Source organism: Sminthopsis crassicaudata, chromosome 3 (genome assembly GCF_048593235.1).
Source record: "Sminthopsis crassicaudata isolate SCR6 chromosome 3, ASM4859323v1, whole genome shotgun sequence".
Classification (NCBI taxonomy): Eukaryota; Metazoa; Chordata; class Mammalia; order Dasyuromorphia; family Dasyuridae; genus Sminthopsis; species Sminthopsis crassicaudata.
In genome coordinates, this window is record NC_133619.1 from 432,806,300 (window position 1) to 432,822,067 (window position 15,768).

The 15,768-nt window shown below is 36.0% G+C and overlaps 1 protein-coding gene and 1 long non-coding RNA gene across 2 annotated transcripts in view; one reads left to right on the forward strand and one right to left on the reverse strand.

Annotated features, from left to right (window-relative positions):
* The window catches only part of TTN (titin), a 322,669-nt gene that overhangs the window by 101,011 nt on the left and 205,890 nt on the right, over positions 1-15,768 (forward strand). Inside the window, 25 exon segments of the mRNA XM_074302990.1 lie at positions 188-466; positions 604-882; positions 1,891-2,169; positions 2,273-2,560; positions 2,755-3,033; positions 3,139-3,417; positions 3,505-3,783; positions 3,983-4,270; positions 4,395-4,682; positions 5,492-5,773; positions 6,041-6,319; positions 6,481-6,762; positions 6,919-7,197; positions 7,323-7,610; positions 7,974-8,252; positions 8,351-8,629; positions 8,732-9,010; positions 9,157-9,444; positions 9,570-9,857; positions 12,163-12,444; positions 12,883-13,161; positions 13,518-13,799; positions 13,954-14,232; positions 14,918-15,205; positions 15,439-15,717. Of these exon segments, the coding sequence (XP_074159091.1) occupies positions 188-466; positions 604-882; positions 1,891-2,169; positions 2,273-2,560; positions 2,755-3,033; positions 3,139-3,417; positions 3,505-3,783; positions 3,983-4,270; positions 4,395-4,682; positions 5,492-5,773; positions 6,041-6,319; positions 6,481-6,762; positions 6,919-7,197; positions 7,323-7,610; positions 7,974-8,252; positions 8,351-8,629; positions 8,732-9,010; positions 9,157-9,444; positions 9,570-9,857; positions 12,163-12,444; positions 12,883-13,161; positions 13,518-13,799; positions 13,954-14,232; positions 14,918-15,205; positions 15,439-15,717 (7,050 nt within the window).
* The window catches only part of LOC141562809 (uncharacterized), a 95,563-nt gene continuing 94,305 nt past the window's right edge, over positions 14,511-15,768 (reverse strand). Inside the window, exon 8 of the long non-coding RNA XR_012488259.1 lies at positions 14,511-15,196. This is a non-coding gene — a long non-coding RNA (uncharacterized LOC141562809). The remainder of the gene's footprint in view (positions 15,197-15,768) is intronic.

Sequence of the window (15,768 nt, forward strand, 5' to 3'; positions counted from 1 at the left end):
GGAGTCAGGAGCCCTAGGTTCTCTAAATTTGTCAGTAACTACATTGTGGAATCTTTGAACTTTTCATCCCATCTATAAAAATGAAAGGAATAAACTAAATGACCTCAAAGATACTTTCTACTAATAACATTCCATGATTCTTTGAAATTCAATAAGCTGAAATCATAAATAATTATTTTTTTTACAGAACCACCTGTTTTTAGCAGCACGCCCCCTCTTGTAGATACACTTAAGGGTGCTGAAGTTAGCCTTGAATGTGAACTTTCTGGAACACCACCATTTGAGGTGGTTTGGTATAAAGATAAGAGGCAACTCCGAAGTAGCAAAAAATACAAGATCACATATAAAAATTATCATGCAAGCATTCATATCTTAAATGTCGAAACTTCAGACATTGGTGAATATCACTGCAAAGCACAAAATGAAGTGGGAAGTGATATATGCATCTGTACTGTAAAATTGAAAGGTAAGTTTGTCAGTATCACTGATGTCAGTAATATATAAAATTTCTATTCTTTTTCTTACTTTTCCTGCTCCCTCCCCATCCTAAAAAATACTACATTTCTATCTTTTTACAACTCTTGTTCATCTTTCTTTGTTCAGAACCACCCAAATTTATTACAAAACTTAACAGCCTCACTGTTGTGGTTGGTGAGCCTGCTGAGTTACAAGCAACTATTGAAGGTGTCCAGCCAATTTATGTTGAATGGCTTAAAGACAAAGAAGTGATTCGAGAAAGTGAAAATACCAGGATCACATATGTGGAAAATGTTGCAACTCTCCAGTTTGCAAAAACAGAACCATCCCATGCTGGGAAGTACATCTGTCAGATCAGAAATGATGGTGGAATGAGAGAGAACCTGGCCACACTCACTGTTTTAGGTTGGTGAAAGCAATTTTTTGATAAAAAAAAAAAAAAAGGAGATATTAAATCCTGGGATAAATTATTGCAGGATATTAAGTCATCTTCCCTAAAAATCTTAAAAGATTAGATTTTTTTTTCTCTTTGGAAGGGCTTAAGTCACTGAACTCTTGAAGCTTTTAAAATCTTTCCAACCTTAAACTCCCATTAATACTTGTTTTGTTAATAGATTCTGTGTGCTTACATGTACTATGTATATATCATATTCTGAATTTTATAAGCATATTACATATTATTTAATTATCTCTTACTTACCTAAGTAGAGCATGAGAAATTTGTTACCATATTTCATCCTCCTTTTGCTAAGGCATAAATGACTTTAAATTAAGTAAATATTTGGAAGTAAAGTAAGTGTTGGTCCCAAAACTATAAAATGGAAAGTCAGGAATCCAGGACCAGATGATGATAGAGGAAATATTTGGCATTTCATTTTATTAAAATTAAAAATTATAAATTTTTTTGCTTAAGAATTACACAGAAACAATGCAAAATGGTAGCCTTATATTATGAATTTGATAATATTAGGAAATCCTAAGTATTTCAAGAGACTAGTTGCTATGTCTACCCAATAAAATAGCTTTTTCACATTGCACATTTTTTGCAGTTCAAAATAATTCATCATAGCACATGGCCCTTGCTCAGAATAATGCTTCAGAGCAAATCAATATAGAGTTTGGGTACAATAATCTAAATGGTTTTAGGACAAAGACTGACATAGATTTAATCTATAATTGCCACTTAGTAATACATAGATTTCATCTATAATTGTCATCCACTAATGCATTTAGCTTAGTGACTATATGCCATCTTGTTTTATTAACAAAAATGACTTAGTTCATTTAAAAAAGAATTTTTAAATGACTGCACTATTTTTGAAGAGGACTAATCTATAACTTTTAAAAATCATATAATTAAAATATACTAAAATATAATAGCATATGACAAAGGGATGTTGCATTTCATTTCAGAGCCTGCAATCATTGTAGAGAAAGCAGGATCAATGATGGTGACTGTAGGAGAAACTTGTACCCTGGAATGTAAAGTGGCTGGCACCCCTGAACTCTCAGTTGAGTGGTATAAAGATGGAAAGTTGCTGACCAGCAGTCAAAAACACAAATTTAGCTTCTTGAACAAAGTTTCTACCCTAAAGATTCTTTCTGTAGAAAAGCAAGATACTGGAACATACACGTTCCAGGTTCAAAATAATGTTGGAAAAAGCAGCTGCACAGCTATGGTTGAGGTTTCAGGTTAGTTAAGCTATCATTCTTCTTCTAATGCTTGCCTGAATTTTCTTTTACAAACATCTTTCTGATTCAAATTGCTATGCGTGTCTTGCATTTCCTTACACAGACCGGATTGTTGCTCCCTCTTTTATAAGAAGACTGAAGGACACCAATGGGATATTGGGCTCTTCTTGTATCTTGGAGTGCAAAGTATCCGGATCTCCACCTATTTCTGTTGCCTGGTTCCAAGAACAAAACAAGATTGTTAGTGGAGCAAAATACCAAACAACATTTTCAGATAATGTCTGCACTTTGCAGCTGAATTCATTAGACTCTTCTGATATGGGGAATTACACATGTGTAGTTGCTAATGTAGCTGGATCTGATGAATGCAGGGCAGTATTAACTATACAAGGTCAGTGTTAGAAGGCAAAATTATTTTAAAATATGTTTCTTCTTATGTGTCATAAGTTTCTTTAGAAGAAAATCTTTTTCTTCTCATACTGAACATGCACAATTGTATTTAATGATAATCTTTTGGGGTTGATCATTGTGACACTCTATTTGGAGTTTATAATTTATTTACTAATCTTTTCCATGTTTGTTTAGAACCACCCTCTTTTGTGAAGGAACCCGATCCCTTGGAAGTTCTACCAGGCAAAAATGTGACTTTCACAAGCGTTATTAAAGGAACCCCTCCATTCAAAGTGGGCTGGTTCAGAGGTGCCAGAGAACTTGTAAAGGGAGACTCTTGCAATATCTATTTTGAAGACACAGTGGCAGAAATGGAATTGTTTAATGTTGATATATCTCAGAGTGGAGAATACACTTGTGTGGTTTCTAATGATGCTGGCAAAGCCTCTTGTACAACTCGCCTCTTTGTAAAAGGTTTGCTCAAACTTCTTTGCTCTTTCCATTTGGCAAATATCAGAAATTTTCTTTCATCTTTCTAGATTAGCATTCTGAACTTCTGACCATTTTGTTACCCATTAGAACCTGCTGTATTTGTGAAGAAATTAAGTGATCATTGGGTAGAACCAGGAAAATCCATCATTCTGGAGGGTTCCTACATAGGGACCCTTCCTATTTCGGTGACCTGGAAAAAGAATGGCGTTCACATAAGTCAATCAGAAAAATGCAGCATTGTCACAACTGAAAAATCTTGCATCTTGGAAATTGTCAATAGCACCAAAGATGATGCTGGGCAGTACACATGTGAGGTGGTGAATGAGGCTGGAAGGGATATTTGTGAAGCTCTGGTATCTACATTAGGTGCGTTATCATGTCTCATCTTACATTCTCCTAATAAGAACCGTGGCTCTTGATCCTCACTGATGATTGCTATGATTTATTCTTTAGAACCACCTTATTTTGTCACGGAACTGGAACCTCTGGAAGCAGCAGTTGGAGATTCAGCTTCCTTACAATGCCAGGTTGCTGGGACTCCAGAAATTACAGTGTCTTGGTACAAAGGAGACACCAAATTAAGGCCAACTCCTGAATATAGGATGTACTTTACCAACAATGTTGCCACACTTGTTTTTAACAAAGTGAATATCAGTGACAGTGGAGAGTATGCTTGTGTAGCAGAAAATAATGTGGGAACTGCTGTTTCTAAGACAGTCTTCAGGATTCAAGGTGATAGTTCATTTTAATCAGTTGCTCTTTTCTTGATCTTTTGTCTTTCTGGGGAAATGTTTCATCATATAATACTCTAAATTATTTATAAATAATACATATTTATAATATAGTTATTACATATAAACACATAATTAATAACATATAGAAATTATATATTCATTGATAATTGATATATTAATATGTTGTATTCCTACAGAGCGCCAGCTTCCACCTTCCTTTGCAAGACAATTAAAGGACATTGAGCAAACTGTTGGATTACCGGTTACTCTAACTTGCCGTTTAAATGGCTCAGCACCTATCCAAATTTCTTGGTATAGAGATGGGGTACTTTTAAGAGATGATGAAAATTTGCAGACATCATTTGTAGATAATGTGGCTACTCTCAAAATTTTGCAAACTGACTTGAGTCACTCTGGACAATACTCTTGTTCAGCATCTAATCCTCTTGGAACTGCTTCTTCAAGTGCTAGGATGACAGCAAGAGGTTAGTTTCCACACACATTTTTTTTTCCTTTACCAAACATGTCTTCTTTGCACTCACTTTACGTCAAAATAGAACTGATTGGATGAGCAAAAACACGTGTTATGTTTTTCTTTTCATGTTTTAGAACCCAAGAAATCTCCTTTCTTTGACATTAAGCCTGTATCAATTGATGTCATTGCTGGAGAGAGTGCTGATTTTGAGTGCCATGTCACTGGTGCTCAACCAATGAGAATCACTTGGTCAAAGGATAACAAAGAGATTCGCCCTGGAGGAAACTATACAATCACCTGTGTAGGAAATACACCACATTTAAGAATCCTTAAAGTAGGCAAAGGAGACTCTGGCCAGTATACTTGTCAAGCAACTAATGATGTTGGGAAAGACATGTGCTCAGCTCAACTTAGTGTAAAAGGTAGTTAAAGTGTCTAATGACATGTGTTTTTATCACTGTGAGATAATGTCTTGAAATCATTGTCATTGTTTTTCCCCCCTGAGTCAACTGGGGTTAAGTGACTTGCAAAGGGCCACACAGATAGGAAGTGTTAAGTGTCTGAGGTCAAATTTGAACTCGGGTCTTCCTTACTTCAGGGCTGGTGCTCTATCTACTGCACCATCTAGCTGTCCCCATTGTCATTGTTTTTAAAGTATTTTGTGTAAACTGTTTTTACCATTAAGGTTGATGACTTAAATCAAAATTTTCCTACCTCTTGATTTAGTTTTTTTTTTTTTTTTTAATCTATGTGGTCTAATATGTATAATCATACTAGAAGAGGCTTTTTACTTCATGTTTGTTGAACGTGGCATTCTTTTTCTATATTATGTAACATTCTTTATCATTACTAAATTTTTGTCAGATATAATGATTTTATATATTTATATATATATGCACATATATATGTTCATTTGTCCTTTTTTTGTTAGCTGTTTGTGTCTAGAGTAGAAATGTTTTCATTGATAGCTTGTTCTATAGTGAAATAATGATGTCATTATGATAGAAAGACACTAAATAGGACATTATTAACTTTCCAAAGGAACATTTTGGCATATTTATTTATTTCTTACTATTTATTAGTTTTATTTACTATTATTACTAATAATACTTTTTACTATAATACTAACAATAAACTAGTTTCTACAAAAACTCTTCATTTTCTATTAAACTTAAACTCTCATTAAATTATCACAAAATTTAAATGACATTTTCCCCCTTTGGCTTACTAGAACCTCCCAAATTTGTTAAGAAGTTGGAAGCTTCGAAAATTGGGAAGCAGGGAGACTCCATTCAATTGGAATGCAAGATCAGTGGATCCCCAGAAATCAAAGTTATGTGGTTCAAAAATGACAGTGAACTGCATGAAAGCTGGAAGTACAACATGTCTTTCACGGATTCTGTGGCACTCCTCACTATTAATGAAGCCAGCACTGAAGATAGTGGAGATTATATTTGTGAAGCTCATAATGGTGTTGGTGATGCAAGTTGCAGTACAGCACTCACAGTTAAAGGTTAGAAGATATGAAAACTTCTCTCTATTTTTGTCCCCCCTTCAATTTGAGCTCCTTTCAGTCATATCAATTCAGAAAAAAAAATCATCAGTCGAGGTGTGACTGGAAGCCAAAAGCCACCAAAAATAAAAACAAAAGAAATCCAAGTTGATATTTGTTCATCTTGTCACACCATTCATTCTTAGTCATCTTCATTCTGAAAATGTTCCTTTCAATTTTTAGAAAACAAGACTGGTAATTTCTCATCTCTGTTTTTTGTCTTGGTAGCACCTCCTGTGTTTACCCAGAAACCTACTCCAGTAGGTGCCCTTAAAGGTTCTGATGTAGTCTTCCAATGTGAAATTTCGGGAACACCTCCATTTGAAGTAGTATGGGTTAAAGACAGAAAACAAGTCCGAAGCAGCAAGAAGTTCAAAATTACTTCGAAAAACTTTGACACTAGTCTTCATATCCTCCATCTGGAAGCTGCAGATATAGGGGAATACCACTGTAAAGCTACCAATGAGGTGGGAAGTGACACTTGTGTATGCACTCTCAAGTTCAAAGGTTAGTACTCTTGGGCAAATAGAAGTGCTTCTTCCTGTGATCTTTTTGTTGTTGTTGTTCTTACAGCTGCTAAATTTGTCTCCATATTAACCTTATCTTTTTTTTTTTTTTTTTTTTTTTTTTTTTTTTTTTTTACTACAACTGTGCTTATCTTTCATTAGAACCTCCACGATTTGTGAAGAAGTTAAGTGATACCTCAACCCTTGTAGGAGATCCTGTTCAATTGCAGGCCTTAGTTGAAGGTTTCCAGCCTCTTTCTGTTGTCTGGCTGAAAGACAAAGGTGAAATCATCAGGGAAAGTGAAAATGTTAGCATTACTTTTGTGGATAATGTGGCAACTCTCCAGCTTATGAGACCTGAGGCCGCCAGTTCTGGAAAATACATATGCCAAGTCAAAAATGATGCTGGCATGCGGGAGTGTTCTGCAGCTTTATCTGTCCTAGGTTAGTAATTTAAGGACAGCTTATGAAAAATAAAACTGGCCTCTCCTGACTGCTTTGTACCTCCCAAAAAAAATTCTTACTCTGCCACCTACTGGGTACACTAAGGTGGCTTTGAGCTGGATTTCTATTTCAATGGTGGTTTACCTCTTCTTTTAGAACCAGCCAGAATTTTAGAGAAACCCGAACCTATGACCGTCACTACTGGAAATCCTTTTGCACTCGAGTGCTTAGTCACGGGAACACCAGAACTTACTACTAAGTGGTACAAAGATGGAAAAGAATTATCTGCTGACCGCAAACACCAAATTACCTTCCTCAACAAGGTTGCTTCTCTTAAAATACCCTCTGCAGAGATGAGTGACAAGGGCTTATATAGCTTTGAAGTGAAAAATAGTGTGGGTAAAAGCAACTGCACAGTCTCTGTTCATGTTTCAGGTTAGTCAAAATTATGTTTGAATGATTTATTCCATTTCTCTTCTTAAATTCTCTCTTTAGACATCATAACAAGAACAACAAAATCCAATTTTCATTTTTGTTTTTGGCTATGCTTCTCTATACAGATCGTGTTGTACCACCTTCTTTCATAAGAAAATTGAAAGATACTAATGCAGCTCTAGGTTCTTCCATTCATTTGGAGTGCAGAGTTGCTGGATCATCACCTATTTCAGTTGCCTGGTTTCAGAATGGAAATGAGATTGTTAGTGGAGCAAAATATCAATCCACATTTTCAGAAAATGTCTGTACTTTAAGTTTGAATCTGTTAGAGCCTTCAGATACAGGCACTTACACTTGTGTGGCCACTAATGTAGCTGGATCTGATGAATGTTCAGCAGTTCTTATCGTACAAGGTCAGTGGCAAAGTGGATGCTTCTTCCATATGGCTTTGTTCCTCTCTTATGTGGTATTTCTTTTTTCTCTTCATAGTTTTTATATTTCTTTTTTCTTCACATTTCAAAGGAAATTATGTGATGACTCTATGTCTGTCTCTTTCTTTCTTTGTCTCTCTGTCTCTGTGTGTCTTTGCATGTGTGTCTGTCTCTGTCTCACTCCTTGTCTCTCTCTTCCCTTCTCTTCTCTCTCTCTCTCTCTCTCTCTCTCTCTCTCTCTCTCTCTCTCTCTCTCTCTCTCTCTCTCTCTCTCTCTCTCTCTATTTCTATCTCTCTCTGCCTAACTGTCTGACTCGCTTCCTCTCTGTGTTTTTTAATACTTAGAACCACCATCTTTCGAGCAGACCCCTGAACCTGTGGAAGTTTTACCTGGAATGAGTGTTACTTTCACTAGTGTAATAAGAGGTACCCCTCCATTCAATGTCAAGTGGTTTAGAGGTAGCAAAGAGCTTGTACAAGGAGATTCCTGCAAAATATCTATAGATGAGTCAATTACAGAACTGGAGCTATTGGATGTTGAACCATTACAGAGTGGAGAATATTCTTGCCTTGCAATCAATGATGCAGGCAGTGCCTCATGTACCACTCATCTTTTTGTCAAAGGTTTGTTTTTTGTTCCAGTTTGTGTTGTTCCAATTTCTTTTTCTAAGTCTTCATTCACAAAGGGTTGGAATTTCACCTTCATTCTTTCTTTGATACAGAACCAGCAGCATTTGTGAAAAGATTAACCGACTTCAGCATTGAGGCTGGATTCCCCATAGTTCTTGAGTGTACCTTTGCGGGTACTCCTCCAATCTCAGTGACCTGGATAAAGGATGGCTATGCTCTTTCTCAGTCTCCAAACTGCAGTGTTACTATGACTGAAAAATCTTCCATCCTGGAGATTCTTGATAGCACAACCGATGATTATGGACAATATGGTTGTCTGATTGAGAATGAGGCTGGTCAGGATATTTGTGAATCCTTGGTCTCTGTCTTAGGTGTGTTGACTATCATCTCTTTCTATTGTACTAACTTTTCTTTAAGAAAAAAGGGGTTTTTTAGTTGGTTTTGTTACTGATTGTAATCTTTTTATGCTATAGAACCACCTTACTTTCTTGAACCACTGGAACACATTGAAGTGGTCCTTGGAGAGTCTGCTACTTTGCAATGCCAAGTAGCTGGAACCCCAGAAATCAAAATATCTTGGTATAAAGAAGATACAAAACTAAGATCATCTCCTGCTTATAAAATGTCCTTTAAAAATAATGTTGCCTCCCTTATAATCAACAAAGTGGACCATAGCGATGTTGGAGAATATACCTGCAAGGCAGAAAACAATGTTGGGGCTGTTGTTTCATCAGCTGTGCTTGTTATTCAAGGTGATGATAACTTTGTGTTTTAAAAAAGTGCTTAGTTGTATGTTAACATATTTAACTTCTTATTGGATATCAAAAGTGAAATGAGTAACAATAATTGTGGGACTCTCTTCTTTGACAAATGAGGATTATTTCTAATTTCATTCCAGAGCGCAAACTTCCACCTTCCTTTGCAAGAAAACTGAAGGATATTCAGGAAACCCTTGGCTTCCCAGTTGCATTTGAATGCCGTATCAATGGCTCACAACCCATTCAGGTGTCTTGGTACAAAGATGGGGTGCTTATAAAAGATGACCCTAACATACAAACATCTTTTATCCATAATGTTGCAACTCTCCAGATCTTGCAAACTGATAAGAGTCACATGGGTCAGTATAATTGCTCAGCTTCTAATCCTCTTGGAACAGCTTCATCCAGTGCCAAGCTCATTCTCTCAGGTAGGTAGTTCATGACATGTTCCCCTACAAGAAGTATGTTTTTAAATCACAAGGAACTGGTAGTAATAATAATAATAATAATAATAAAACTCACCACTATGACCATATGTTCTTAATGTTTTCAGAGCATGAAGTACCACCCTTCTTTGACTTAAAACCTGTATCAGTAGATCTTGCTCTTGGAGGAAGTGGTTCTTTTAAATGCCATGTAACTGGCACAGCACCAATCAAAATCACCTGGGCCAAAGATAACAGGGAGATCCGTCCTGGAGGCAATTATAAGATGACTTTAGTTGAAAACACAGCCACTTTGACAGTTCTCAAAGTTGCCAAAGGAGATGCTGGACAATACACTTGCTATGCAAGCAATAGTGCTGGAAAAGATTCTTGCTCAGCCCAACTGGGTGTACAAGGTATATGTTATAGTATAATCTTATTTTTTTGTTGTTTTAAGAAAAAAATGCAGGTATATCTTAAAATGGATTTTTAACCTTTATGTTCTAGTGACATATATTTGTTGTTGTTCAGTTGTGTCCAATTCTTCATGACCCCATTTAGGGTTTTCTTGGTAGAAGTAATCTAATGGTTTGCTATTTCTTCCTCCAATTGATTTTAACAAGAGGAAACTGAGATAAACAGGTTTAAGTAACTTGCTAAGAGACCTACAATTACTAAGTGTCTGAGACTGGATTTGAACTCAAGTCTTCTTGATGTTCTATTCACTGTGCCACCTACTGGCCAGTGATGTATATTTGTTCAGGAGAGGGAAGAAAGGAAGGAAAAGAGGAAGGGAGGAAAGAAAGGAAGAAAGGAAAGAAGGAAGGAGGAAGGGAGGATTTCTCAAATGCCTCCATGTTCTGACTATTCAGCACCTATTATCTTCTAAATGCTTTAAAAACATTATCTAGTTTTATCTTTATAATCACACTGAAAGGTCTGTGCCTGCTTTGCAGTTAAGGAAACTGAGACAGACAGAGGTTAATTGACTAACCAGAATAACTCCATTAGTAATTATTCAAGGGCAAATTTGAACTCAAGTCTTCCTGTCTTGGGACCAAGCATTCTAACTTCCTATACCACTTGGCTAACCCATTTGAAGTATTTCAAATGAACATGGATAGACAGACAGGCAGGCACCTAGTAATCCAGAATGAAAAACAAAGTCAGAGAGAAAATATGAGCAAGATCTTTGAGAAAGCACATATAGGTTGATTACCAAATCCCAAGTATATAAGAACATTTAATTCTCAAAATGTGAGAGAGAAAGATCCTTTTAGATTACCTAAAAAAGAATTTCTTTAATTAGTGTGTGTGGTAAATAACTTTTAGATTACCTAAAAAAAAAAAAAAAAAAGAAAAAAAAAGAATTTCTTTAATTAGTGTATATGGTAAATAAATGGGATTCGTGACTGTAGTTAAGTAGCAGAGCATGAAAGTTGAAATAGAATAAAAAGGAATATACATAAAATATAACATGGATTTCTATTTCTCCTTTAACCTCTTTTTCTAATTATATCCACTGATCAATACAAAACTTTGGGGGCAATGAAGAATAGAAGTACAGAATTTTAGAACTACAGAACTTTTATAAGTGGCCTAGAGATCATCTAGTTGAACCCTCCCCCCTTTTATTTTATGGATGTTCAAACTGAGGTGCAGAGAAGTGAAATAACTTGCTCATAGTCACATACTGGCATGTCAGTGGCAAAGGCAGAACCAGGATCCAGGATTCCTTACTGCCAGCTCTTTATACTTCAAAGGTCTCCTGGTAGGTAGAAAGGTAGATAGGGGAATGGCTATCAGATCTACAAAATACTCATCAGTGCTGTTGTCAGAGACAGAATCTTCATCTGAAAGAATCAGTGATCTAAGCAAAAATGACATATTATATGATGTTATATAAATATCGTAATATTAAGACTTAGTCACATTTCAGCCACTCATTCTTTCTATGACAGTTTATCATTCTAATATTCCTATGCCTCTGTTCAGCCATCATAATGTATAGCTCCACATAATAATAGCACTTATTTCCCAGGGTCATTGTGAAGATCCAATGAAATAACAATTATAAAACATTTTGCTTAAAATGCAGTATGTTAGTTCTTATTATTATATGAAAAGAAAGTCAACATTTTATCTTATGAAATATCTTTAGAAATGTGAAGGTCTGTGAAAATGATTTTCTTGGGGTAGAATAATGAAATCTATGAAACCATACAGGGCAGAAAAATTTGCTTCTTAAGTTTGAAAGGAATCAAATTTTACTACCCCTTTGGAGCCACCAGACAGTTTCTGCCCCGAAGTTTATACCTTTATGATCTCTGGATATTGGTCCAAAGAATTGGGCAAATTATTTGGGAGCATTTTCCATCAGGGAGTCAAGCTATTAGAATGTCTTAAGTGCCTACTACATGCAGGTAGAAGAAAGCATATTACTTGTCTGTTATTGTTTGACAAATTTCCTTTCATTTTTATTACTTGATATGTGTTCTTAATATTAATCTATTGTCATGCCTGTTATGTTTTGTTCTTGATAAACATTATCCAAAAAATGCTGAACAACTGGACAAAATTTGAGGGGGAAAAAGTGATTTCCTTTCACCCCCCCCCCCAAGATGGAGTGATTTGCCTAAACTACAGAAGAAACTTTGTTAGAACTTAAGAATGTTTATGTTCCATAACCCCCTAAAACATATTGTTCCCTTGGTTGCGCAGAACCACCCCGGTTCATTAAGAAGTTAGAACCTTCAAGAATTGTGAAAGAGAATGACTCTACAAGATATGAATGCAAAATAGGCGGGTCTCCAGAGATTAAAGTGCTGTGGTATAAAAATGAAACTGAAATCCAAGCCAGTGAAAAATACAGAATGTCATTCGTGGATTCCGTGGCAATGATTGAAATGCACAACCTCAGTGTTGAAGACAGTGGAGACTACACATGCGAAGCCCACAATGCAGCTGGAAGTGCAAGTAGCAGTACATCATTGAAAGTGAAAGGTCAGAACCCAAGTTACCTTTGTAGTTTTTCCATTTCATGTCTCCTCCCATTGGCTCCCTTTGTCTTCTTCCATTTATGCTCCCTTTCCATTTGTTATCTTTGTTTTATTCCTTCCCATTGGCTACCTTTGCCTTCTTCGATTTATGCTTCTTTCTCATTGGCTATTTTTGTCTTATTCTATTTCTTATCCCCTCCCATTGGCTACCTTTGTCTTTTTCGATTTATGCTCCCTTCCCACCTAGGGATACTTTGTCTTCTTCCATCTAGGCTTTCTATTCACCACTTTGCTAGGCTTTTTTTTTTTTTTTTTTTTTTCTTTGGCTTTTTGCCTTTAACTTTTTGTCTTTGATTTTTTTTTTTGGTCAAATCTTATTTCTGATATTAGAGGATCCATCTTAATTTCCTCCATCTTTTTCAATTCAAATATCTATTTTTAGAACCCCCAGTCTTCAGCAAAAAGCCTCATGCCATTGAGACCCTGAAGGGTTCTGATGTTCATCTTGAGTGTGAGCTCCGAGGAACTCCCCCATTTCAAGTTTCATGGCATAAGGACAAAAGAGAACTTAGAAGCAGCAAGAAGTACAAGATAATGTCTGAGAACTTTCTTACTAGCATTCACATTCTTAACGTTGACGCTTCTGATATTGGGGAATATCAATGTAAAGCTGCCAATGATGTGGGGAGTGACACCTGTGTTGGCTCTATTGTATTAAAAGGTTAGTCTGCCTTCTCTTCCTACTTCTACTTTAATTCCTTATCCCTATGCCTTTATCTTCCTAACCCGCCCTACCTTTTCCTTTTTCCTTTTCTTGAGCTTTATTTATCTTTCTTCTTTGCCGATGAAATGCTGACAGATATCTTGTTCATTTGGGCACTCATTCTCTGAGATCAGAGAGTAAGGAATGGCTTTGGTGCATTCCACTTCATCCTCACAGTGTAGACTCTCACGCTCATTAATAAATAGTGACAAACATCCACTAGTGTGTTAGCTCTTTTATTCATGACTCCAATACTTAAGATTTTTTCCCTATAAACAATTTTTTTTAACCCTGTATTGCCTCTTTTCCATCAGCACCACCAAGATTTGTAAAGAAGCTAAGTGACTTGTCTGTCATAGTTGGAGACCAAGTTCAGTTACAGGCTGTCATAGAAGGTCCTGAGCCAATTTCAGTGGTGTGGTTCAAAGACAAGGGGGAAATCGTTCGAGAGAGTGACAATGTCTGGCTCTCCTATTCAGAACACACTGCAACTCTACAGCTGACAAATGCTGAACCAGCCAATGCTGGAAAGTATACCTGTCAGATCAAAAATGATGCTGGAATGCAGGAATGCTTTGCAACACTTTCAGTTCTAGGTTAGTATCTCTGTGTTTATATTCACATATAAATGTTACAAAAATACCTCCATTGTAGCATATATACATACATTCAGAGCATGTGAGTTCATAATGTAGCTGTTAAGTCTTTAACATAATTTTTAAATGCGGATGTAATTTGTATCTCTTTCAGAACCAGCAGTCATTGTAGAGAAGCCAGAAGCAGTCAATGTTACATCAGGAGATACTTGTACCCTTGAATGTGTGGTAGCTGGTACTCCAGAACTCATTACCAAATGGTTTAAGAATGGAAAAGAGCTGACTAGTGACAACAAGTACAAATTAAGTTTTTTCAACAAAGTGTCTGGGCTTAAGATTATTAATGCAGCGCCAAATGACAGTGGTGTGTACACTTTTGAGGTGCAAAACAGTGTTGGGAAAGATAGCTGTACAGCTTCAATTCAAGTTTCAGGTTAGTTGGTTTCATTTTCATTAATTATTATTTCACAGTTCAGAATTTACTTTTGAGTTTTCTGAAGAAAAAATTCAGTTCCAGGCAGTTCAACGCTTAATTAAGTTCTTATGTATCAGGCACCATGCTAATTACAGGAGATTTAAAAAGAAAAAAAGAAAAAAAAAATAATTCCTACTCTCAAGGAGCTTGTATCTATGTAAGGAAACCCATTTCAATAGGGCCACTTACATACAGTGTCTTAGAAGTTATCAAAATTAGAGTTGCTTTACAGGAGCTTTCAAAGAGTTTAGTTTCATTTTATTTCTGATGATTAGAACAAAATTGTATTCTTGGATACAATACAGTGGTCTATTACATTCATGATACATCATCCCTTTATCTATTGAAAAGAGAAGTAACTAGAATAACTATCAAATACTATATGAAATCTCAGAAAATCAAACTAGCAGCTCCTCCTGATTAAAGTTTGAGGCCTCTGATATTATGAATTTCATGTGAATTCTTCTATGCTAAGGTAAATTATGTGGATTAATGTAAAAGATCGTTTAGTAAAAAGATAGAAATTATCATTTAAAATCTCATCTATATAAATGTGGGTGTTATATATGTATATGTTATAGATATATGTACATATACATATATATTTATAAAGAGTTTGCCACTCTGCTTTTCCCTTACTTAGACCGAATTGTGCCTCCATCATTCACAAGAAGATTGAAAGAGACAAGTGGTTTACATGGTTCTTCTGTTGTAATGGAGTGCAAAGTTTATGGATCACCCCCAATTTCTGTCACCTGGTACCATGAAGGAAACGAGATCCCCAGTGGAAGAAAGTACCAGACTACCTTAACAGATAATACTTGTTCTCTGACTGTGAATGCTCTTGAGGAATCAGATGAAGGAGATTACACCTGTATTGCTACAAACGTTGCTGGATCTGATGAATGTAGTGCAGCCTTGACTGTAAGAGGTCAGTAAAAAAAAAAAAAAAAAAAAAAAAAAAGAAAGAAAAGAGTAAAAAAAAAGATAGATTTAGGAGAATCTGGTTAAATTTTATCATTTCTTCTCCCTTCTTTCAAATTGTGCTTATTGAGCACTTATTATGCTTAAGACCCTAATCTGTACGCCTTGTGAGGTGTTTTCATTACTTTATCATACAAATAATAACCACATTTTTATATGTCTCTGTGTGTGTGTGTGTAGAACCACCCTCCTTTGTGCAGAAGCCTGATGCTATGAATGTTCTCACTGGCACAAATGTAACTTTCACGAGCATCATTCGAGGAACTCCTCCTTTCAGTGTTAGCTGGTTTAAAGGTAGTACTGAACTGGTACCAGGAAGCAGATGTAATGTTTCTTTTGATGATTCAGTGGCTGAACTGGAGCTGTTTGAGGTAGATACATCACAAAGCGGAGAATATACCTGCGTAGTCAGCAATGATGCTGGCAAGGCTTCTTGTACAACACATCTTTACGTAAAAGGTTGGTCCCATTATATGCCTTCTTTCATTTAAAAATTTTCCCTGTGTGTTC